The 23,257-nt window shown below is 43.1% G+C and overlaps 1 protein-coding gene across 1 annotated transcript in view; it reads left to right on the plus strand.

Moving 5' to 3' along the window:
* Nucleotides 1-23,257, plus strand: part of CSTPP1 (centriolar satellite-associated tubulin polyglutamylase complex regulator 1) — an 84,997-nt gene that overhangs the window by 58,972 nt on the left and 2,768 nt on the right. Inside the window, exons 4-7 of the mRNA XM_075152238.1 lie at nt 9,932-10,016; nt 15,470-15,555; nt 18,093-18,288; nt 19,853-19,962. Coding sequence (XP_075008339.1) covers nt 9,932-10,016; nt 15,470-15,555; nt 18,093-18,288; nt 19,853-19,962 — 477 coding nt within the window. The remainder of the gene's footprint in view (nt 1-9,931; nt 10,017-15,469; nt 15,556-18,092; nt 18,289-19,852; nt 19,963-23,257) is intronic.

The following is a 23,257-nucleotide window of genomic DNA, read 5'->3' on the forward strand; positions in this document are numbered from 1 at the left end:
CATTAAAAGAGAAAAGTCCGAAACATTTCCATTTCATTCATTGTTCTGAGAAAATTGTTGACTGTTGCACTTCATGCTTTTACGTGCCACATTGAAGTCTGAAACACTTGGGAGATTCAAGATATTTGAAAATACCTGATTCTGGTTCACCGGAACCTTTCACTGGTGTTTCCTGGAAAGATCGGGCTAGAAAAAAATGGAAGTGAAGGAGATCTTTGATCTGAGATTGCTACAGCAATCTGCAGCATTTCCATAGTTCATTGTATGTCCTCCTTAACCTCTACCTCCTTTTCTTTTTAGGCCAATGTCATAGCTTTCTTCTGCGCCCTGACCCTGTGTGCATGACGCAGATGAGCTGTCTGCCAGCTAACTGTATTTCTTGGGGCTCCCAAAGCAGAAGGGAAATACCAAACAGTAACTGAAGACTGTGTGCCTCTCCCTGGCCGTAGTCCCATTATTGTCACTAGACCTAGTACATATCTGAGGGAGGAGGGGTTGTATGTAAGGTCCTGTATTGCATGAGATGCAGCTGCGTACCACCTGCCCGTTTACTCTGCCCATCTCGTGATGGATGTGTAGCTATGAATTCTTTAGTTGTTTTGAAGATCTTAAGCTTAATGACAACTTGTTTTCTTGAATAGAGGCTGATCCACATCTTGTCTAAAGATTAGTGCTGCTGTTTGAGAGCTTGGGGAAATGTTGATGGTCCCCTCCAGTGAAGTGTTGCCGGCATTCCTGTACTTCACTATTAAGATTGCTGTGGGTCCCGTTTCAAGTGGTTGAGCAGTCTGCCCCCCAGATGGCCAGAACTCCAACAGGAATGTTTGCTCCTTATTGTTTACACGACCAATTAGCTCTAGCATTGGATTGATTATTTTCTCAATGAGTGACTGAAAACTCATCAAAGTGTGGAAAAATCAACTGTTGAACAAGATAGAAGCAGTCTAAATCTATTAGCTCACCTATTGCTCGGAAGATCTGCTAGTTGCATCTGTAGTGATGTTACAGTGAAAGGAAAAAATACTTTTATAGTCGACACATACAAAGAATGTCAAATGTCACAGCATTTCAGTTATAAATTACTCTCACTCTGAAATTGTATCTTATTTCTAGTTTTCTAGTTTATCTGTCTTAAGAGCCAGTCTTGTGTTGGTTTGGTTTTGCTATGCCTATATTTAGTAGATTAAAGTGCCTCTTATTATCTGATGTCATTTCCCTTGTTAGCTACCTACCGACCGAGGATTACCAGGGGTGATCTCTGTTCACAGGCTTACAGTTACCCAAGAATATACAGCGTATTTATAATCACACTTAACTTCAGATTTTAGGACATTTTTAACATTTCTTACTTGGCTTTTTAATGCCTCTGAAACATGAGGGGAAGTCATACATTTTTGTACTGTAGTCCGCTTTGTTTGCTGCAGGCTTATGTCCTTTGGAGAAGGCTAAATGCCCTTTTGGATCATACTCAATGAGCTGAGCACATCTTTAGGATTATATGTGCTTCAGAATATGCACAGAATTATCTTTGCAAATGTTAAAGAAAGCTGCATGGAAAAAATTGGGTGTCCATGTAGTAAATAAAGTTTAAGCCACTATTTGGTTGCTGTAGTCAATAATGTACTGGAAAATTTAAACCAGGCTCTCTTGTTTGTCATCTTCTATCTTCTTTTTCTACTTCTGGAAATACTGACAGAAGTTGTGGCTGCTTCTCCGTTCTTATTGTTTGCTGTTCTTGCACTTCAGGAACTCTGAGTTCTTTAAGCTCCAACTTCATCTGAAGTCCCATCCTATAGTTAAACCAAGAAATTAAAGAGTTAACATTGTGTTTAGTGTTGCATTAGGTATAGTGTTAAGGTTTGCAAAGTAGGTGGAAAGTTCAAACTTGAGTCATGTTTCAGGCTGCATGTGGATTCAGGAATACCACAGCGCATCAGTTAAACTCTTCCACTATTGGAATGTTTTCTTTACAACCATGAGAGCTGAGAACTTTTTTTATTTTTCTAATGAAAGTTTAAATTTTTCAGTTTGTGGATGTGCCATGCTAGCCACATAAGCACGCCAGATGATAGCCTTGGACTGTACCTTTGGCACAGCTCATCCTGCCCTGAGTAACATTCGCTCAAAGCTGAAGTAATGCTGCCACATGAAACGTTTGATACTTAAGGATAATTATGGGGAATTTGAAAGGGACTAGAGGATGATTAAAGTTTGTATAAACAGCAAGAGTCTGGATATTGGAGATAGAATTGGAGCAGTTCTGTATAAATTCATTTTTTGTTTTTGTTAATCTGGCAAGTGGTTTATTGATAAAAGGGGTCGAGATCAAAGGGCAGAAAAACAATCACACCATCTACAGGATTTTACTCTTTAAAAAACCTTTAGCTCACTCAAAATATGGTGCTACTGGAACTTTGCCCATAATAAGCCCGCTTTTCAGTGAATTTACTGTTCATATGAACTGTCCAGATTCCCCTCCAGAACGAATGTTTTCATTCTTCACATCAGCTGCAGCTGAATCTTTTTCTTCTTACCTGAGAGCCTCAAAACTAGCTTTCTGCTCAACCACAGTGCTAATCCTCTCTAACTGTTCTCTCTTGCAGCACTCCCCCAACAAATCATTTTAGGTCAGTCTGCTTAACTCTCCACTATATTTGTCCCGAGTCTGACACAGGTTGTTCCAGGCAAATCTCACTAAATCTCTTGTCACTCTTTGCTTGTTCACATCATAAGCTGGATCTTTTCTACCTGTTGTCAACAGGAGTCACCTAAGTCTGCTGTTTTCAGCCATGCTCCTTTTGCAGAGCGCAAAACGTCTTGTTTGTGACAACTACTTGCCTGCAGCAGCACCCTTACGTCTGGCAGGATTTTGCCAGTATTCTCATAGGTCAGGAGAGGCAACCCAGGGTGCACCCAGTGCTGCAAGTACGCTCCTGGAAGAACCTTTCCTGAGGATGCCCTGGGATCCCTTCTGGATCTGGACCTAAACGATATCAGTGGAAAGAGCAGATGGGGTTTGTGAATAACCTGAGCTCATCTGCCTGCTTGGATAGTAAGGATGCCAAAAGTTCTGTCTTAAGAGTGTGTCTGATAACAGAGCGTTCACAAACCGTCTTAGCAGGTATGGTGCAAGTACAGCCAGTAAAGCTGAACCTACTTTTAATTAGGAGGATCATTAATCCTATGACAATGCCTTGTGTACATCCTCGACTTTAAGAATTAAAACATCTTAAGCAGAGAATTACTTGAGCCTATCTAAGTTTATCTCTGCTGAGGAGGGGAGGTTTTGCGCTCCCTCTCTACGTTCTTCCCTGCATCTGGCCATGCTCTTCCACAGCTTGCTTTGCACAAGCTTTCATCAGATATTTCTGAGAGTCAGTTCAATTCACCAGCCCCCAAGAAAAGTTGAATTTTCTTGGCAAGGGACCTGCTGAGTGCCAGAGCTGGCACAAGGGGTGGCTCAGAACCATGTGGCCAGCAGCAAGTGGTGGGAAGGAAAGAAGAGAGAGTGGAGTGAGACCTGCCCCTTTCAGCAGGAGTAAGGTTTTGGCTTAGCTGCTTGCTGAATTTCACCATCAGGAAGGCAGAGGTAATGCATCCAGTTATTAAAACTAAGAAAATAAATGTTTTTTGTTGGTGTCTAATGAGATTGAGCCAGACATTGGTACAAAGCCACATAGTCTTTTAAAGCTACTGAGGTCCAAGACTCCATGTAAAGCACAGATTCTTATGTTGATCCACGAAACAGATTTGACCATTACCCTCTTTAAACTATTCACTAGAAACCTTCCTTTAAAAAATGAAATTGGTTTTGAGCTAACCTGGCAGAAATCTTTGGCTTCTAGTGCATTTTCCTGTTGCTTGAAAGTAACAAGTGGGGGTGTCTCAGTTTTCTGCTGATTTTCCTACGTTCTTAGGACTATTTTCTAATGATTGTGGGAGCTGTCTGTACACTTCAAGAGCAGAATGAATCCTGCTGTACACATCTTACATGAACATCCTTATGCAACTTAAGGGGAAAGTGTGTGAGTGCTTATTCTTTATTGTTTAGTTTATATTTATTTAACCTTCCATCTCAAATTATGGGGATAATTATGTGACCTGCTGTTTCACTTTTTGTTTGTTTGAAAAATAAGGAAAATCAATTTTTAAAATTAGACAAATGCACACTCTGGTTTCTGTTTATTTTATATCTCTTCTTGTCAGTGGAAAAAGCGAATTAGTCAAAGAAACAGCCCTTGAATGTTTTTATTTTGTTTCAAATTCTTATTTAAACAACCATTCTCTCAAATAACAGGAACAGATCTTATTCATGTTAGGTCACAAAATCTCTCAATGCAAAATTTTATAAATGATTAATTGAAAAGGAATAATTTTTTTTTTTTTGAGTAGAAAGTTTTATGAGGAAGAAACGGGGTTTTTACACAGGTGTGTATCACTGTTTAGGTCCTACGCATGGATCAATTTTCCTAGAATTCTTAGTTTTCTGTTTGTTATTAGCACTAGATATATGGAGAGATGAGGAAATTAGGCTATAGGTATTTTGTGAACAAGGCACGTGGAGAGCATAGCCTATTAGCCAGATGTAAGGTGTGAAGTTGCAGTATTATCAATACTTATGTTTATATTCAGTTTTTTGTAAAATCGCAGCTTCTGTAGACAGCACAAGAACACCTAGACTTTTATTTTTAGGGGCTTTTGTTTGTTTTTGTTCTTTTCTACAAGGTTGCAAGCTTGTACGGATATAGAGAGAATCCTAAGGATGTGATATGTACTTATACCAGAAACATTAAAAAACTAAAGGCCAAGAAAGACTCTCCCAACATTTTAAAAAAAAAAAATTATTATTTATTAGGCTGTTCTCTATTATATTTCCAGGAGACTGATTTACAGCTCTATGACTTTATGACTCTTGAATGACTTCATGACTGCGGTCAAAAAGCAACCTGTGGAAATTGTGTGTCCTACCATAATCCAAAGGGGAAAGCTACATTGCCCAGGGCTCCAGCCTGCTTGGATAGTGGTTGTACATAAAAGATGATGGGAAGAGGGAACTTTAACGTATATTCATCAAGGCAATCCTTGTGTTTCTGGGAAGTTACTAATGTGACTTTTTGGGGCGGATTTCATACACCAGCTGCGGTAAATATTCTCCTACTGCTTTGGGCGTATTTATAGCTGTCACAGTGTTGTGACAGCATTGTAGATAGCTACTTCTTGGGCCGAAAGCAGCCTAGATACAGCAGCAATGACTGCAATTCAGGCTAAGTCCTAAATATTTATTGGCTTCCTGGGTAGATGTTACAGCCTTCACTGAGCTCCAGGCTTCTGTGGCTGGGCTGCTGTCGGTATGAAAGATAACTAGCTTAAAGATAGCTCAGGTGTGTCTGCACTTCACTCACGACACTGACAGCAGCATAAACGCATCATTTAGCATTCCTAGAGTTTGCACCACTTCACGTCAGGTGCCATCTGTCAGCCACATACAAATGAGAAACGAAGCTGGTAAAAACAATGTGTTTTAAAAGCCAGGGAAATACAAAGCAGCTGCCTTCATGTTTCTCAAAGGTAGGCCATTTTTATCCAGAAAGCGGTGGGTTTTTTTCTAAGACTGTACCACATGGACAAACTTCCTTCTCCACTATGCCTCTGAAACATGAGGAAGAGTCTGCCTCAGGTACGAAAAGACAATAAACTACTCGCAGACAGTGAGATCTGTAGGGAAGAGTCAGGATTTTGCTAGTGGCACAGCAGCAGCAGCAGTACAGGCTGTGCAGGAGTTTGAAGACCAGTACAGCAAAAATTAAAGTACTTCGTGTGCAACTCTAGCCACACCACTTTACTTTTCTGTACTTATTCTATTAAGCCTCCCATCTCCTCCTTAGTGTACTGCTGTTTTAAAATCGCTTTGGAATTTGTTATTAGCTGCTTTGCAGTAGAAGAGCAGTGTGTTATGTTCAGCTGTAAATGAACATGGTTAACATGCCAGATTGCAATCAGCCTCTCTCCATCCTTAAGCACGTAGTATGACCAAGTTTGTTCTGCTGCGAGAGCACGGTAGAGTGTGTATAGCTCACTGCCCTATGCTGTGGGGTCAGATTTAAACTCTCTGTGATTTGCTTCATTTGTTACTGGAACTTGAGATACAGTAATTTGTGGTAGCAACCAAAGTAGCAGTTGTGGATTCGTTTTCACTCATTCTGACTGGTACCTTCCTTCTTTTCTTTCTTTCTTCATCATGCAGCGTTGAACACTATTTACTCAGCTGTGGCCTGGAGACAGGAAGGAGCAATGTGGTCATGCACCAAAACTGCCCTTGTTTATTCCAAGCAGCTCTTGGCAGACAATATGGTGCATGGGCAAATGTAATTTTCTGGATGGTCTTCACTGACCTTGCTGTAGGGAATAGGAAAACAGTCATCACAGCAAACTGTAGACACCTCCTAAGGTCTGCGGTGATCCCCCTTCCTGTGTAATAGGTACCCATCTGTAGTCTGAGAAATTGATATTATTTATTGGTCAGGCGCCCGGGGTGTCTACGGGCTGAGTTGTGTTATGGCCTAAAAGAGTCTTCCCGCATACTTCAGTGACTAAGTTGGTGCCCTTTCTCCAGGCGTAAGAAGCAAAGGGCTTCTTTCTTTAGAGAAGGAACTTCTCTGCACCACTTCAGCTTTGTGTGCAGTACCCATCTAAATAGAGCATTTGCTCGAAGACTGAAACGGTAATTAATTCCACTTTTATTGACAATGAACTTCACCCTCTGATGCGCTGGCTGGAGGGAATCTCTGCCACCCTTTCCCAAAGTCTTTTTGAGCAGACTTCTGCTTTTGCTCTGTGTTGTTTTGTTGTTTTGTGATGGAGGAGTAAGGATGATGCTGTGACTTGGTATGAAGAGGAAGGAGAAAAAGACAGCGTAAGTTATTATAAGTTTCAGAAGTATGTTATTTCCAGAGAGAGATCTCTATTTATGCCTCAAAACTAATGCTTGCTTAGGGCCCGGTTACCCTCTCAAGCTGCTTTTGTCTAGCAACCTGACAGGGACTGTGAACAAAGACCAACTTTCTCAGGAAACCTCATCCTTCAAAAAACCCTTAAACTCCTTCACCTTCAGGGGGAGAAAAGAGGAGGCTAAGATTCAGAATTAATGAAAAGCGGCCTCACTGATGAAAGTGGGCAGATTATCCTCCTAGAGCCTGCCTGTTCTGAATGCATGAGGGAAGCTTTGTACACTGCTGGACACCACACCGTGAAAATCTAAAGGGGATCAAAGCAGAGCAACAGATATGACTGAGCGAGGTAGGGAGGGATGTAGAGGGCAAGATAAACTTAAACAGATTTAACTTTAAGTAAATATAGTTATCAGTTAAATAGATGGAGAAAGTATACATACATAATACAGTATGGAGAAAGGGTTATTATAATGATCTGTTGACAAATGAAAGGAAAAAATAATGGAGAGCAAGAGGAATTTGAAGTTAAGCAAACAAAAAATGTAAATTGAGTATTGCATAAAGCTTCCAAATGGTGTGAGTCCTTCAGACCAACATGTAGACGTTTTAGGCAAAGATCGGAAGTTTAATGCCCAGCATTATTCAAAGCTAGATTTAGAAAGCCTTAAAGAGTAGTTGTAAGAGGTCCATACTGTCCTCTTCAATTATGAGAAAGTGTGTTTCAAAAGAGCCTTTTTATTCCCAACTTCTCTGTTTCCTGTAACCTGCTTCCTATGCTGAGCCTGTCGAAGATGATTTTATGAAACGTGATGTACCTTACATGATCAGGGAGTTTTCTTAAGAACTTAGGACCAAAATCTCTATTGCTATAAATGACTGTTGATCTAACAAAATAATAGAGAAGAAAATTTTCTTTCCTCTATGTTGTGTCTTGAAAGAGAAATAGTGAGCTGAAAATTCAGTTAAAAATATGCATCTTCATGCTCATGATAACTGGGACTTTTTCAATAATATCCTTTTGCAGTTATACATAAAACTTGGTGATACTTTCCTTGATGACATTCAAGGAACTGATTAGCTAACATTGCAGGAGAAAACCCCACCATTCCACTGGATACCATCATTAACCCAAACTCAGATATATGCTGACTGAAGGATCAAGTCGTATCTGCAATAGAGAGCAGCCTCTGATTTGTGTTTTAGTAAGAAATGACAATACAAAAAAGTTACAGTGCCCTCCATATTCTCCCAGACATCTGTAATTTCAGTGCAGTCACAGAAATTTAATTCAGCTCAGCATTCAAGTTTTGGAAGAAGGGAGATTCTGATGTATTTGTCCTTACAGTAGAATAAGTTGCACAAATCCCTGCAATGGTATTGTAGTTCTGCACAGGCGGGGACTTCCTTGTGTTATAGCAGATTTCTGACTGCAGAGTTGGCTTTTCCAGAGCAAAATCTTCAAAATCTCTCTACTCAGCATGCAAAATAACCTTTCCATAGCATGACGCTAAACCTAAGGCACTCCATGAGATAGAAAGCCCTCCCAAGAGCAGTGCATAGTACTCTAGAGAGTGTCTATAATGGATGTCAAAGATTCTGACAACAGTGTTTTTCAGCTATAGGGTTTCCTGAACTGAAGAGAAATATAGTAGCTCTTCCCTCTCTTTCCTCCACTTCCCTGGCTAATAATGTAGGTAAAGGAAAAGTCTATAACTTGATTTTGGTGACAGTCCTCCCGCAGTAGTTCTTTAGTCAGCGTTGAAAATATTAATTTGGCTGGGTTGGATGTCAGAGTGAAATGTCCCTTTGATACTGCATGCCTGCCTCTTGAAACATCTGACAAAGGCGTTGCATTTTCCCTTTCTCTCACTTTTGTCCAACTGCCAGGCTTTGAGGAGTTGTGGAGATACGGAGAAGTTGTGGCTATCATCTGGGACAAGGTTGATTATTTGGATGGGAGCCTACGGAAGGCTAAGATGTGTCTGTGGCAAAAGAACTCATGCTCTGTACCTCAGTCCTAATGCCTGTGCCCTTTGGATCCCCTCCCTGACTACTGCTTGGCTCTATGTCCACCCCTGGCTCTTTCTTCCATACTTTGCATTCTTCTGTGTATAGAAGTACTGCAAAATTGCTGCTGTTCAGCTAGGCTTCTCCTTAACTCCAGTCCACAGCCTTTTGGACTATGAACATACAATCATGTAGGGCTTTTTGACATAAGCATGTTACCATTCCCTCGGGATCCTATAAGCTTCCCTAAGAGTCACCTCTCTTAGATGACTTCTGCTGAACCACAGAGGCCTTTCTTGATCAGGCTTTCACAAAGTTGCTCTCTAAAACATGAATCATTTGATTGGTTTTCTTGTGTTTTTTGGATCTTTGTTCTGTGCTTCCTATAATACAGTGACCAGACTTGTACACATTATTTCAAAAGAGACCATCCAGTCGCCTTACCGAATGCCAAAGTAATAATGTCTGTGGTTTATATTCTGTAGCCTTCCATACACAACCCAGAAACCTTGTTTGCCTTTGTTACTGCTGCCAGATGTTCTGTGGATGGTTTTCAGGCGTATTGTGGTGAATGTCACCATGCCAGTGAATTTCAGCAAATTTAAGCAACTTTGAAATGATTCCTTTTTCCACATGGTTATATTCAAGTCAAACCAAACTGTGTTCTCACTTGAAACTGCCCTGTTTTGGTTACCTCTTTTTCACACTGAATCACTACCTGTTAGCAGTTTCTCTGCAGGGGTCTCTTCAATAGGATTTCCCCTTTATCAGGCCTCTTTCTGATTGTCTTTGCTGGAAACTCCGTCTGAAGAGCCCAGTTCTGAGAGTCTAGGGAGCAGTTATATGGTCATTAGTACTCAGTCTCCTTGAATTGACAGTAGAAGGGAATATGAGGGTTTTTTTCTAGAGAGGAAGCAAGGGGAGGGAATAGCCTGTAAAAGAATTACAGTGTTCTCACCTCTCTTTTCCTGCAGATTTGCTGACAGCACAGGAATACCACTGCCTGCTGCAGCTGCTCTGCCCTGACTTCCCAATGGAACTCACTCAGAAAGCAGCAAGGTGAGTCCTCATCCTCTCTTTTAAGGCAAGATCAGTCCTATGTGCATGGACTTAGGAACTAGATCCGTGGGTAAAGGTATGGACAGGGACCTTCAGCTGTTAAGATTTTGGGGAAAAGAGATACCATGTTTGAGATTAAGAACAGGGCGGTTTCCTAATAATGGGAGAGAGTGTATAGTTAAGGTATACAGGGACTGAAATATCAGTGCAGAATGCTGCTGCTGGCTCTAAGTTCAGAAGATGAGTTGCATATAAAAGAATCTTAGCCAATGGTTTTTTAACTGACGTGATTTTAAACTCTACTTTAAATAATTTTTAAGTTTACCATTTTTAAAATGTGTTCCCCCTGCCCCAGCTTCCTATGGTTGATCATGTTTAAAAGGTACTAACCTCTGAAGGATTGTCAGTGTTTTAAAGTAGCTAAGAACATGGTAGCTAATCTGTTTGAAATTTTATTTTAATCTAGACAAGACCTAAAGCAGATAGATGGCTCAGGGCACTGATAATATGATATGGAATTTTTTACTGATAGTGCTTGCTGGTTCCAGTCCAGCCCAGGCAGTTGATTATTAACTATCTGATAGTGAAAATGTAATAAGTATATGCATCTGTTGGGGTGGGGGGTCAGTTCAGATCTCAGTAGGATTGTGCACGCATATGCAAACACACACATGTATAATCACAGCAAGGTTACTGAATAAATGCTCTCATTCCTAGCCATCTCGGCCATTTCAGGGCATGGAAATCTAACTTTTTTCATGGACCTAGATATGACATTTGGAAACAGGATCCAGGCACATGATCGGGGTATTAGCTGCTGCTTAAGTTGTTCATGGCCTAAATAATGAAAAGGTCCTCATTTTCTGTTTGTCATTCTGTCATCTTTCTTCAGCATCAGAGTCCCATGAAAATTGTATTAAGAAAGGAGAGTGAAAAAGAGAAGTGTTATCCATCTGCTAGTGCTTTCACTTGGCTGATTCTCTGGATTCTTCCCTGGTTCCTATGTGCTGCTATTTGAAATGAACTGCAGTTAAAGCTGCGTTGGTTCAATTAAAACTAAAAGTTGAGCACCGCTTTTCCCTCTAGCTCATCAGTGGGCCTTTGGGGCTGCACAGAGTACGGTTGCTTGGCCTTCAATGCCAGACTAAGAAAGAATGCTAACCCTGTAGCAGGGATATGTCTGCTGCTTCCTTTCATGGAGGTACAAAAGCAGCAGTCCCATGCGCTGGTGTGTATTTCATAGGGTTCCAGCAGAGCTGAGCAGGAATTTGTGATGGTGCATGAAAGGAGACTTCAGCACATCTACACATGTTATGATGTTTGTGTCAAGGAATTTAATCCACAAGGCTGTCGTAAACTAGAGGCCCCCTTCAGGGGCCTGCTGCACTGTGGTGCGTGTGCCGGAGAGACAGACAAGCAGGATTTGGGAGCAGGTGTTGGAGAGAAATGAGATCTCTGTCAGAGGCACCCAGGCTCAGGTGGGGATGACCTCACTCCTACTTTTGGCTGGCTAGAGATTTACTTACACATTGCTATTATTCTGTTAAAAGCTAATCAAGTTGAACAATTTTAATAAAACTTGTCATATTTTTAAACCATCTTTCTCTTTCCTTCCAACTGTTCCTCGCTCTCTTGTCCTTTTTCTGCTGTACACTTCCCATTGTCCTCCTTGGTCTCTGCCAGTTAGAAAGGTGAGTTCTGCAGGCTGTCTTCCGGCACCAGTTGATTGAGTCCTTGCAAAGCACGAATGTCATATGCAAACCTACTGACATTGTTCCTCCTTCAGTCTGCACACCCCCAACGGTTTTGTTACTAATTTGCTTGGGAAAGGAATTAAATAAAGTAGAGGTGGGAGTAGCCACAGCATTCACTGACAGGACCTGTGTAATTATTGGCGCTCTTGGGAAGACAGCAGTCATAATTGTAGTCTCAATGCTGCATGACTGAGATGATCTCGCAGCATGGTGCACTTCACTCGTCCAGGAGCTGTTGCTATGCACTGATAACAAACACTGGGAGTAAGACGGGAAATGTCAGAGCAGAAGAACAGAAGCTACAACGATACAGGTTTTAGTAGCATTACACCAGAGAGCTCCATTTTTCTGCTCCTGGTGCTACACAAATGCAGAAGTCATACCCAAAAAAGAACCAGGCTAACTGTGTCTGAGATTTCTTAGGTGTTTTTTCTTCAAAGGGCTATAGCCATTAGCAGGTTCAAGATTTTAATCTACAGAGATACCTTTGATCTTCAGAGAGACCTTTTGGCTTTCTGAATCTTGAAATTGCAGAAGGACAGAAAATGAAGGGATTTTTTGTGGTTTGATGCCATGATTTCAAGATCTGCACCTAAGCACTGACTTTGCTCTTGTAACAGAAACACAAGGAACTCGCCGCCCGCATTTGAGTAGCGGAAGCTGAGTAGTTCACAACTCCTATGCTGTTTTATGTGGTATGGGAGCTCATGTTGCACTGATCAGTGCTAATGGAAGTGGGGCTTGCAAGTCTGTACCCCTGTTGTTAAAAGATTGCCCGAGAGTGCAGATCTTGCCCTTTCTGTATGTTCCGCTTATTTTTGCCTCCATGTATCAGTAAACAAACCAAGTCCCTGAAGACTCATTTGAGCCAGCCTGGCCTTAAGACAGATTGTGTCAGTTAGCCTTTAGTGGTAGCAGAGAACAGTAAAAGTCCTTTCAACTTGCCTGGTCTAGAGTTTGTCCTGGGGGCATCCTGTCTAGTCTGGGTTTCTGAGATTTTAACCGCAATCAGTAGATCATAAAGTTTCCCCATTGGCACAGTAGCAAGGCTTTCCTGCCAGCCAAACCCACTTGAACCCTGAAAGACCACTACACCCTTTACCAGAGTCCCTCAAGTGTAGGCATCTTTCTTCAATCCTTTCCAAAGTTCCTCCTTGATTTCATTATTCATTGAGTGCTGACTACTAACTTTGTAAATAAGTCTGTGCCCCTGAGGGCTTAAAGTCTAATTTGGACAAGAAAGAATGAATAAAGAATCCCTTGAAATATCAGCTACCTGATGAACTCTTTTGAATTGCAGCTCAGACTTTCAGATTTCTGAAATTCAATTTTGGTCCTGCTGTCTGGGTTACAGTCCATGGCTAGGATTTTCTCCTTGCCAGATAATTCAGGGAAGAGGTACGGATATGTTGCATATGATGCTCTCCCAGCTTCCCTGGCGGCTCAGTCAGCTGGCTATGTGGGGAAATAGCCAGCTGCAGTCAATCTCCTCATAAATGATTGTATTGGATTTAAAGACTTCTCAACATTTCCGGAGTGCAGACTCCTGGGCCAAGTGGAGTCAGTAACCCAGCACCAGCATGCACCTGCTTCTATTTAGATGCTCCTCTGCCACATATGTGCCGTACAGTCTTCCTTAGAGGCTCCTTACTGTGTTTAACAGCAAGAAATGTCCAGCAAATTCTCAGACCTCTGCCTACTTCCTCCTGCTCTCTCCTGTAAGAAGGAGACTGGGACTTGGTGCTGCAGAGCACAGCCGTTGACCATAGCTTTAGATTTAACAACTGAAATGAGTTGATTGTCATGAAGGTGATATAATATTGTCTCTTTGCATAATGAATACATTCAAAAACTCGCCGCTGTTGTTCTCCTGCATCTCCAGGATGGAGAAATGCACTGACAAAAGCTTTGGAGCTTGTGCTTTGAGGGTATCTGGGAGACAGACCATCATTTCAAAGGAGGGAGTGCAGCTCATCGGCGATGTGGCCCATCGCATTTTCAGTGTTTAAATAGTGGTTGGAAATGCCAGTGGCTGAGCAGTATTGCCTGAGAGATGAAGATGCTCTGCCTGACAGCTTCAAAGCCATTTCCTTGATGTGGCCACTGACAATCTCAGTAACATGCTTATTAGTGAGAATTAAGAACTGAAGCTACTGCTTCTTTAGACAGAAGGAGGAGGAGGCTTCTGGAACATAATAAATAAATCAGAAGCACTTTGACATCTTCAAAGGGTTTTGTTTTAAATACTTGCTTTTCTCCTGGGGACCCTCTTAGCCCCAGTCTTTCTTCTTTGAGATAATTAATTCAAGCTGCTCTGCATGTTTGATTTTGCCACAGTGAACAGAACTGGTCTGAGTGGCAGGGAAGTCTTGCAAGATCCTATAACTCTTCTAGGTCAGCCTCCCACACAGCTCCCTGGAGTCTTTTACATGAGCAATGTGTTTAGACCGTTGATGCTGCGTGAGTTGGTCTGTGGATTGCATTTGGCCCTGTGTTCAAAAAGGTCCTACTAGATGACCCATACTTTGGCTATAATGAACTGGTAATCCTTCTCATATGACATGATATGCCAGATACTGACTGTACAGTAGACCTGCACACAGTTGAAAAGAAGTACCAACTACCTTTCTTTAGCACCGTCCGAATACTCTGTTTTTTCCCATCAAAGAGGAGTGTTTCCTTCTGTTTTCCAGTCTGAGCTGTCATTGATCAGCCCAAGTTTGATTTTCCCCACTTCAGAGACTGACCTTTTCATCCTTACGTAGTGGCAGTGACCACAGCATTGGTTTTGGTTTCATTTTTATGAATGTTTTTGCCCTAACTTACTTCTGAAATCCAGAGGTTTTTTCCTGAAAAGGGGAGTTGGACTTTGCTATCACTTATACTTTATCTTTATGGCCTGTGGCTGATACTTCCCATGTTCATGAAGTGTGCTTCAAAATAGGGATGCATGTAGCTCCCTACACGCACCTGGGGCTTAGTAGAGAGAAAGAGGACATTGTCCCTCTCCCAAGAAGTCTTCAGTTTCCATGAAATTTGATCTGATAGTCAAATGACAGACCTGATAGATATGAAAAGAGACTGATTCATTCATCAGGAAGGGAGGATAGGATGTTCACAGTTTGTAATTAGAAAGCTGATTGTTGGTGCAATGTTATTTCCTCTGTAGTCAAATGAAGTTTGTTTGAGTATAGATTGGGAATTAATAACTGTTGTTATCCTTATGAATCTGAAAATATCCCAGTTAAATGAACTCTGGTATACAGAGGAATAGCATAAGTCTCGTTCTGCTTCCACCTATTTAATATTTGTGTAACTGTCTTGTCTGTAGCACAGTTACTCTTTATATAGCCATGTGAACCAGCCTTGCAGTTTTTATGCCAGTATTCGTTCCATCCTGTCCACCAGGCTTTGAATGCTTGGCATCCATATGTCTGTCCACACTGTAGCTGAAGTGCGTGATAGCATTGACATTCTCACTGCAGGTTCTTAAGCTGCCGTCATTTTATACTAGGTGCCCACATCCATGCAGCAGTGGTGTTCCTATTCCTCTCTCCTAACTTCTTATACTGGGCCAAGCCACTAGCAATCCTCAGTTGCACGTAGCTCCCTAGCTGCACTGTCGCTAGATCTGGGGTTCTTGGTTACAGACTTTAGTTCTTTTGAAGATGCTAAACTGTTTCTCTCATCTTATCCTAGGATTGTGCTGATGGATGATGCTATGGATTGCCTGATGTCTTTTTCTGATTTCCTCTTTGCTTTCCAGATCCAGTTCTACTACTCAGGTAAATGCTGGGAAGCTGCTGACTTCACCCACTAGTATAGCATTACAACTTTAGAGCTTCCCAATCCCTGCACTTTTGTGAAACTTGTAACGATATGGTTTTTCACAGCAAATATATAGATAATGGAATCTACTGACAAAAGGCATCACTGATGCCAAGAGATTAGGAGGTTTCATAAGGAGGTTCCAAATTTTTGTGAATAACGACACCTGTAACTGTTATGGCTTATGCATGTATTTGTCTTAGCCTTGAGACATAAATTTCCAGCTTTATCTAGAGTATGTTAGCACCCAACAATTAACTTTTACTAGGAACATTTTTTTCCTTTCCTTAATACAGCATTTCTGCCTCTGAAGTATTGATCCCTGCTGGAGACAGGATAAGAAAAGCCCACCAGCTGGGCTTGAAAGGAAAAGGAACTGGACAAACGGATAATATTCTTCCCCCTAATACGCACCCAACTATGAGCTCGTTTCAGCAGAGTTTCTGAACTGGGTATAGTTTCCATGGACTTAAGAACCCCCAGTGGATTCCTCTCCCAAGAACTTCTCCAGCCTCCCCTTGAAATCATATAAACCTGTAACCTCCATATCTTTTGGCGAGGAGTTGCACAGGTCTGCCACCCGTCCCATGAAGAACCACCTCTCTTGTTTGATTTGAGAGACCCTAGTTGGAAAGGAAAGTGAACAGAAGTGAATCCCCATCTACCTTCTTCATATTGTTGGTCATTTATCATACTCTACTCCTCTCCCCCAGTTTGAGTTTTAACTAGATGGGGTACTTCCTTTAAAATTCTTGACAGAAAAGCACAAATCAAATAATATTAGTTTGTGTGTGTGTATATTTACATATGCTCACCCACACATATACATGTGTAAAAATCCCCAGGTATTTTTAACTAAAGTTCAGGAAACAAGGGGGAGAAACTTGGATGAGCATTCAGGTGCTTGTTCTGTACAGGGAGACTGCTTTAAAATACATTGGCCTGTTTGTCCTAGCCCCCCTAAAATGTGCTTGAGGAAAGGGAATCTCATTCAGGGAACTGCTTAAGTGGCAAAAAGAGGGAAGCATTTCCTTTATCAAAGTTAGACATGCTCCCAAGCACTGGCGACTGCTGGGGTGCCGCTTACTCATCTCCCAGCACAGAGCACTTTCTAAAGGCAACATAAGCTCATGGATTTCTGTCCACTCACACTTAAATAGCTCCCTCTGATGGTCGTAGCTCACAATTGGCCTCGACCAGGCAAAAGGGGCCAGGTTTGGATACTGGGACACACTGGTGAAAAGCTGTGGTGGAGCATAGTCTGTGGTCAGAGAGTAGACTTGGGTGGCCTGCTGGTCTGATCCAACCTGTCAGTTCCCATCTTTCTAGCAGTTGAGTCAGCTGCTATCCCTAATACAAAAATCTCTTTTTCTCAGTACTTCTCTGCATATACTTCCCCTGTAATTCCCCTGTGCATATCGCAACATTATCCATGACAATTCATCAAAGAAAAACAGTTCAAAATGGTGATTTTGGGTTGGGCAGAACCAGGCGTGTAATGCCTTTAGCCAGGGACAGAAAATGTGTTTGGAAAGTTTTTCTCTCGCATAACAAATATTTCCACTGAGCTGCAGAACCTCAGCACGGCCTCAGGGCCCGCCGACATCCTGCCTTTCCTCTCCACCCGCCTCATGCAGAGCGTTACAATTCCATTCACTCGGGACTAAAGTGTCACTGGAGTCCTCGCAAGCCCGCCCTTGTGTACACACACTCAAACATCCCGTCCCTGTCCTGTTCACCCAGGCACAATGCACACACGCAGCCCGTCATACGCTCTCCCACCAACCCACACACATGCAAACCACTCCAAATGGAATCTAGATTTGTAAACTGCTGACCACATCCATAAACAAACTTGTTTAAAATTAGACTCTTGCAGTAAACAGTGGGTAGTATGAGGAGCCTGGGGAGAGGCTTTCTGCCAACTCTAGCCCTGACCTGCCCCGGCCCTTCCTCTAGATCCCGTGTTATATTTACTTTGGAGCAGCACAGAGACAAGCTGGGATACAGCCTGGAGCCCTGACTAACTTGCTCCCTTTGCTCCTGTTGCAATTCCATATAGTTTGTTCCCAACTTGGATGAGTTCTTAGTCAGCGGCAAGAGATGGAGAAGGAAAACTTTTTAGACTTTGCAAACTAGTTTTGTGTTCGACATTAGCTTTCACACATGTTTTATCCATGTGCTAGCTAGCCTCTGTTCCCTTGAGAAGAATCTCATTCAACAGAGTGAATGGCCTTTCATAATCATCCCAGAGTGAGTGGCATCTCATAATCATCCTGATAGGAAGAAGCCAGCAACTTATATGGAAATGGCTGTTTCTGCTTGCATAATATCTGATCTGAATATGCGGGATGCTGTAGTGTTGTGCTTATTTCCTGTTGGTGCTACGTACAACACCTAGCAGGGAATGATAGTCTAATCCCAGATCTGGCAGGTTAGGAGGATGCTTTGGTGGTTATAGCCCTGAGTTTTAAGTCACTTCTGTGTTTTTCAGAGTTTCTGGAAAGCGTGGCTGCCATTTATCAAGATCTACTGGCTGGTAAGAATCCAAATACTGTGATTGTGCCAACATCATCGTCTGGACAACATCGGCAGCGCCAACTCCCAAATGACTGCAGCCCACTCGATGGGGTAGAGGCATCTCTCTTCTACCAGTGCCTAGAGTCCTTGTGTGACAGATCAAAATACAGGTACGAATGGAGTTCGAAACACAGATTTGAAGTCTGTGTCTCTGGACACCCTTTGTAAGGTTGGAGCTGTGAAGAAATACAGGACTTTGAACAAGCTGTAACTCCCAAACAGATCTCATTGGAGAAGTATGAAGGGAGAGATCGTAGCCGAACCGCTTTAACCAAAGGACAGAAACAATTTCACGGACCTAAGAAACATGGGGTTTGAGCTGATTCTTGAAATAATGGATTGGTTTGGATCTCTGCTTTCCCTCTCACTTCTGCATTGACATTTTCATCAAGGAGTGGTCCATCTGCCATCATGAGTTAACTAGAGGACATAAACAAGTGCAGTTGTGTCCTTGGGTGTTGAAGCAGAGGAAAGGCACACTGGGGTGGATGGAGTTTGAGCCTTAGTACCTAGACAAGATCACACTGCTAGTCTGGACCCGAGCCTGTGGTAGAGCTGGTCTCCAGTTACAGATCCCAGGCACAAGACTAGCCTTAGTTCAGCAGGGGATGGAGCAATACCAGACCTTCTTGTATAGCTTTGACAGACACTTTCTTCATAGTTTCCTGCAGGTAGCGAGCACATGCCCTGCTAGAAGGTCACGGGCTAGATCCACAAAAAGACCCAAGACACAAGTTCCACCGGAATCCAAATTTGTGATCCACAAAATTACTGCTGTCCAGTACTATAGATAGCTAAGCATGGAGATGCCAGGCTTCTTTTAAATAACAAAAGCTCTACATTCCCTGTATGTCCTGAAAGCTTCAGATGGGAAGGATACTGTGAGCCCGTCTGGTAGGTCAGGCTCTGCACAGCACTGTGAGGGCAGCCATTCCCAGCCTTTCATCCAGTAGCTCAACACTCAGCCAGGCTTTGGTAACCACCTTTGCCTGAGGGATCACCAGCCCACACTCACATCTCCCAGGGGTGCCACTACACCAAGGACTGTTCAACACTTCCTCTTTATGAAGCAGTTTTATTTTGCATGAAATCCTTTGAGGAGTATTAGGCAAGAGCAAGAATCACTGTGATGATATTGCTTAGAAGTCAGGGCCAGGGGTTAAGGTGAGTGTAGAAGAAGGGGACATGTCAATTTAGTCCCCACCTAAATATTGTTTTGTGACATATTTAGGCTATCATTGGAGAGGTTTTCCTGCCTCTTGGATGACTATCACCGATAAAAGGATGATAACAACATAACAACCCTCATGAAAGTTTATTGTCTTTTAAAAGAAAGGATTTCCCAGTTGATTTCTGAAAGAATATGCTAAGAGTTGGGATGTGTATGCCTCTGAGTGAATCTAGGCTTTTCTCCCTGTCCTAGGAATGGAGACAGGTAAGACTGCTCCTAGGGATGTACCCCAGCTCAAACATCTTCCTTAGCAAATGAGGAGCAGATGCAATGCTAAATAAGCAAGCTGGTGGCTATTTGTTTTAAACTGAATCAGCGCAACTTGACAGTGTTAGAACAGGTACAAGGGTTTATTTCTCCAGTTTGAGTTGGGTCTTGGGGGAGAAAAAAAAAAAGATGATAGTTTAAAAGACAAGATGACCCCTTTGTCTCTCTTTTCCTAGCTGTCCACCTTCTGCTCTTGTGAAGGAAATGTTGAGTAGTGCACAGAGACTGACCTTCTATGGATTCCTTATGGCACTTGCAAAGGATCAGGGGATCAATAGAGCCCTAGGTAAGACTCCTGTGAGTGATACAGCTCTAGATTTTCAGTCATTCTGCATTTCCGTTGAGTTTCCTCTATAATTATGCCCCAGATTTTACACTGTCAGGAAGAGAGTGAAAGTTTTTCATCTTTTTGTTGATGGATTAAACTTTAAAACCATAACACTGCGCCTTACTGTCTACTTGAAGCTGTGGAGCTTCTTCAAGGATAAAATTAGATATGAAATGCTGTCCTAAGATAGCAATGTTTTACTTCTTTAACAGCTGATCGTTTTAGCAGAACTGTCATTTTAACATGTTTGGCTGTAAAGGTTGGGCAGAGGTGGTCAGGAGACAAGTAAGGTGGCTGACTGCTGTCGACAGTACTGAATTGAAGTCCCATCCTATGTTTTAGCCCTTCATTCTCCCACAGATTTTAAGTGACTGCTCTCATCTACAAGAAGAGGAGGCACACCTAATGGGAAAACCTCTGCCGCCACCTTGGCTCAAAGATTCAAAGCCCAGTCTTTCCCAGCTCTCCCCCATCTTCCCTCAAGGCAGTGTGATCTCACTAGTATATTAATCTATGGCCTGCTGAAAATCTGGTGGTATCATAAAACACTGATACATATAAAAATGTATATATGATATATCATTAAAAAATGCTACAAAATTCTGTACCAGACTGCTGTGGGAGCCAGAGGGTTACCAAGCAGCATTTCACTGCTGGTTTCCATGTTGTGCTGGTCAATATTGTTCCAGAGCAAGGAAGCGAAGTGTTGCATTGGCAAAGGACAGTATCTAATCCATACATAATTCAACTCACAATTCCATAATACTCCCATATGCCTTGCTTGTGCTCTTGCTCCTCTTGTAAAGGGGAACACTTTTTGTGTTTGACAAGGCTGTATCCAGGAAGTATGTTTAAACGTGTGGAGGCCCGAACACTCATCTTCACTCAACTCCACTCAGCAAATCATGGCCAGTAAGGGTAGGCTTTCTCGGTCTTTGGGTAGGTGTCCTCTCCCTCTACTTCTAGGCTTGAGTATCTGCAAGTCCCTACATTACAAAGACAAACCTCAGTGAAAAGGTGTACCTTGCCTGAGGGCTTGTTCTTTTGCACAGATGTGTGTCCCAGTAGAGTAAGTGTGTCCCCTCCCTGGCTGAGCCCCTTCTTAGAGCAAACCATTTAAGCTGCTAATGCTCCTCTGGGGCAGGGCTGCTTACCCAGCAACATGGAGATTATATATCAAAGGTGCATGAATGCAGCCCTGCAATCCCCTCTGTAAACAGGCTTAGGAAGCAGTGTATTCACTGGGGAAGGCGATACCTGGATTGCACCAAGCACAATCTTTTTTTCCTTTGCCCTACGAAATCCACTTCTAGTCGAGTGCAAAGAAAACAGATGAGCAGAAAAAAAAACCCTGCCCACAGCTTCCATTGTGCCATCTACAAAGTGTGTGGGTTTTCGTTTCCATTAACGTGGGCCCGTCCCCTGGCCCTCTGCCAGCCTCCTGCCGAGGCCTCTCAGAGAGGAGGGGCAGCAGCCACACGTCTGACAGGTGCTAGCATCTTGGCAAGGAAAAGAGGATTCTTTTCCCGGTGTCTTTTAATCTCTCCTGAAGGGTGATTTCAATAGTCTTCGGTCTGTAGGGGATCACAAGCTCCCCAAAGCCCTTCAGCAAGAGCAGTTTCAGGCAAAGGAGCTTTCGGTCAGGATGCCTGCCTTCTCTCTGGTCTCACAAAGCCAGCACCCCACCTTGAGGAACGGGGTAGGGATTAGAGCGGCTCATTCAGGCTGGGGCAGCACTGATGAGTTTGTCCGGCAGACTGGAATCTGCAGCCTAACTCCAGTGTCAATGTTGATTTGTGAATCCTTTAAGTGTCATTTACTGCCTCTCCCAAATAATTCTTGTGCCCTAGAGACCTCACTGTGCATTCTATAAATGCAGAGACAAGTTAAGCTTTCGCTGCTTATTCTTTTAATTGAGCCCATGAAAGGGAGCAGGCTGGGGCACTTCACTGGACCTCCTGACGCTCTGTGTTGCCGTGCCAGGCTTTCCTGTTCATTTGCAGGAGGGGAAGATCAGAACTGGAAGAAGTGGGGGAGTCGGTTCTGGTTTAACCTGGTTCTAATTTGTAGGCACTCATTGCTACGTTTTTGATGACTGCTGCCAGCTTGCCTGTGTGAGGCAGGGTCTGCAGCCCCTCCTTCAGGACCAAGGTGCCAGGGCCAGAAACCAGATTTGTGTCCCCACAGGGCAATACAAAGCCCCTTCCCAGAGGTACTGAGTGTAGCACCCAGGTCTCCTGAAAAACGAAAGCATTCCTCACTGGACTGTTGGTACAGATTACCAAGTGTATCCTTCCTGGTGTGCAGTGGCACTATCCACGCTGTGGTAGGCAATTCCTGTCATCTCTGTGCTGGCTGATCACACCCTCCCATGATCCCTGTACAAGGAGGAGTTTGTTACAGAATTGGGAAGGAGGGGTTTCCTAAGAGCCCCATCTTCCTTTCTGGGCTCTTCCTGAGGTGCCAGTGTCCTTTCAGAGAACAGCAAGGATGATTGACCACCTCTTCCAGTCCTGAACTATACCATCTCCTTCATCCTGAATAGGGTTTCAAACATGAAAAGGAGCATGCTGACCTTATGCTGAGAGAGGGTACCCAATTACCGGCCCAGCCTTTCACACTCTCACCCAGACATCAAGCAACGCTGGAGCACCATCCATCCACGCTTACTCCTGTAGACTTAATGTGCACCAGAGTCAGGCCCGGCTTTCCTGAATTGCGAGGAAAACAATCGTCTTATATCTATGGAGTGTTTTGATCCCCAAGCTCAGTGCGCCACAACAAAAAGGCAGGTGGCACAGAAGTATACATAGAATCATAGAATCATTAAGGTTGGAAAAGACCTCTAAGATCATCGAGTCCAACCATCAACCCAACACCACCATGCCCACTACACCATGTCCCTAAGCGCCTCATCTACACGTCTTTTAAATACTTCCAGGGATGGGGACTCCACCACTTCCCTGGGCAGCCTGTTCCAAGGCCTGACCACTCTTTCAGTAAAGAAATTTCTCCTAATGTCCAATCTAAACCTCCCCTGGCGCAACTTGAGGCCATTTCCTCTCGTCCTATCTCTTGTTACTTGGGAGAAGAGACCAACCCCCACCTCGCTACAACCTCCTTTCAGGTAGTTGTAGAGCGCGATGAGGTCTCCCCTCAGCCTCCTCTTCTCCAGGCTAAACACCCCCAGTTCCCTCAGCCGCTCCCCATCAGACTTGTGCTCCAGGCCCTTCACCAGCTTCGTTGCCCTCCT

This window comes from Calonectris borealis, chromosome 5 (assembly GCF_964195595.1).
Source record: "Calonectris borealis chromosome 5, bCalBor7.hap1.2, whole genome shotgun sequence".
Classification (NCBI taxonomy): Eukaryota; Metazoa; Chordata; class Aves; order Procellariiformes; family Procellariidae; genus Calonectris; species Calonectris borealis.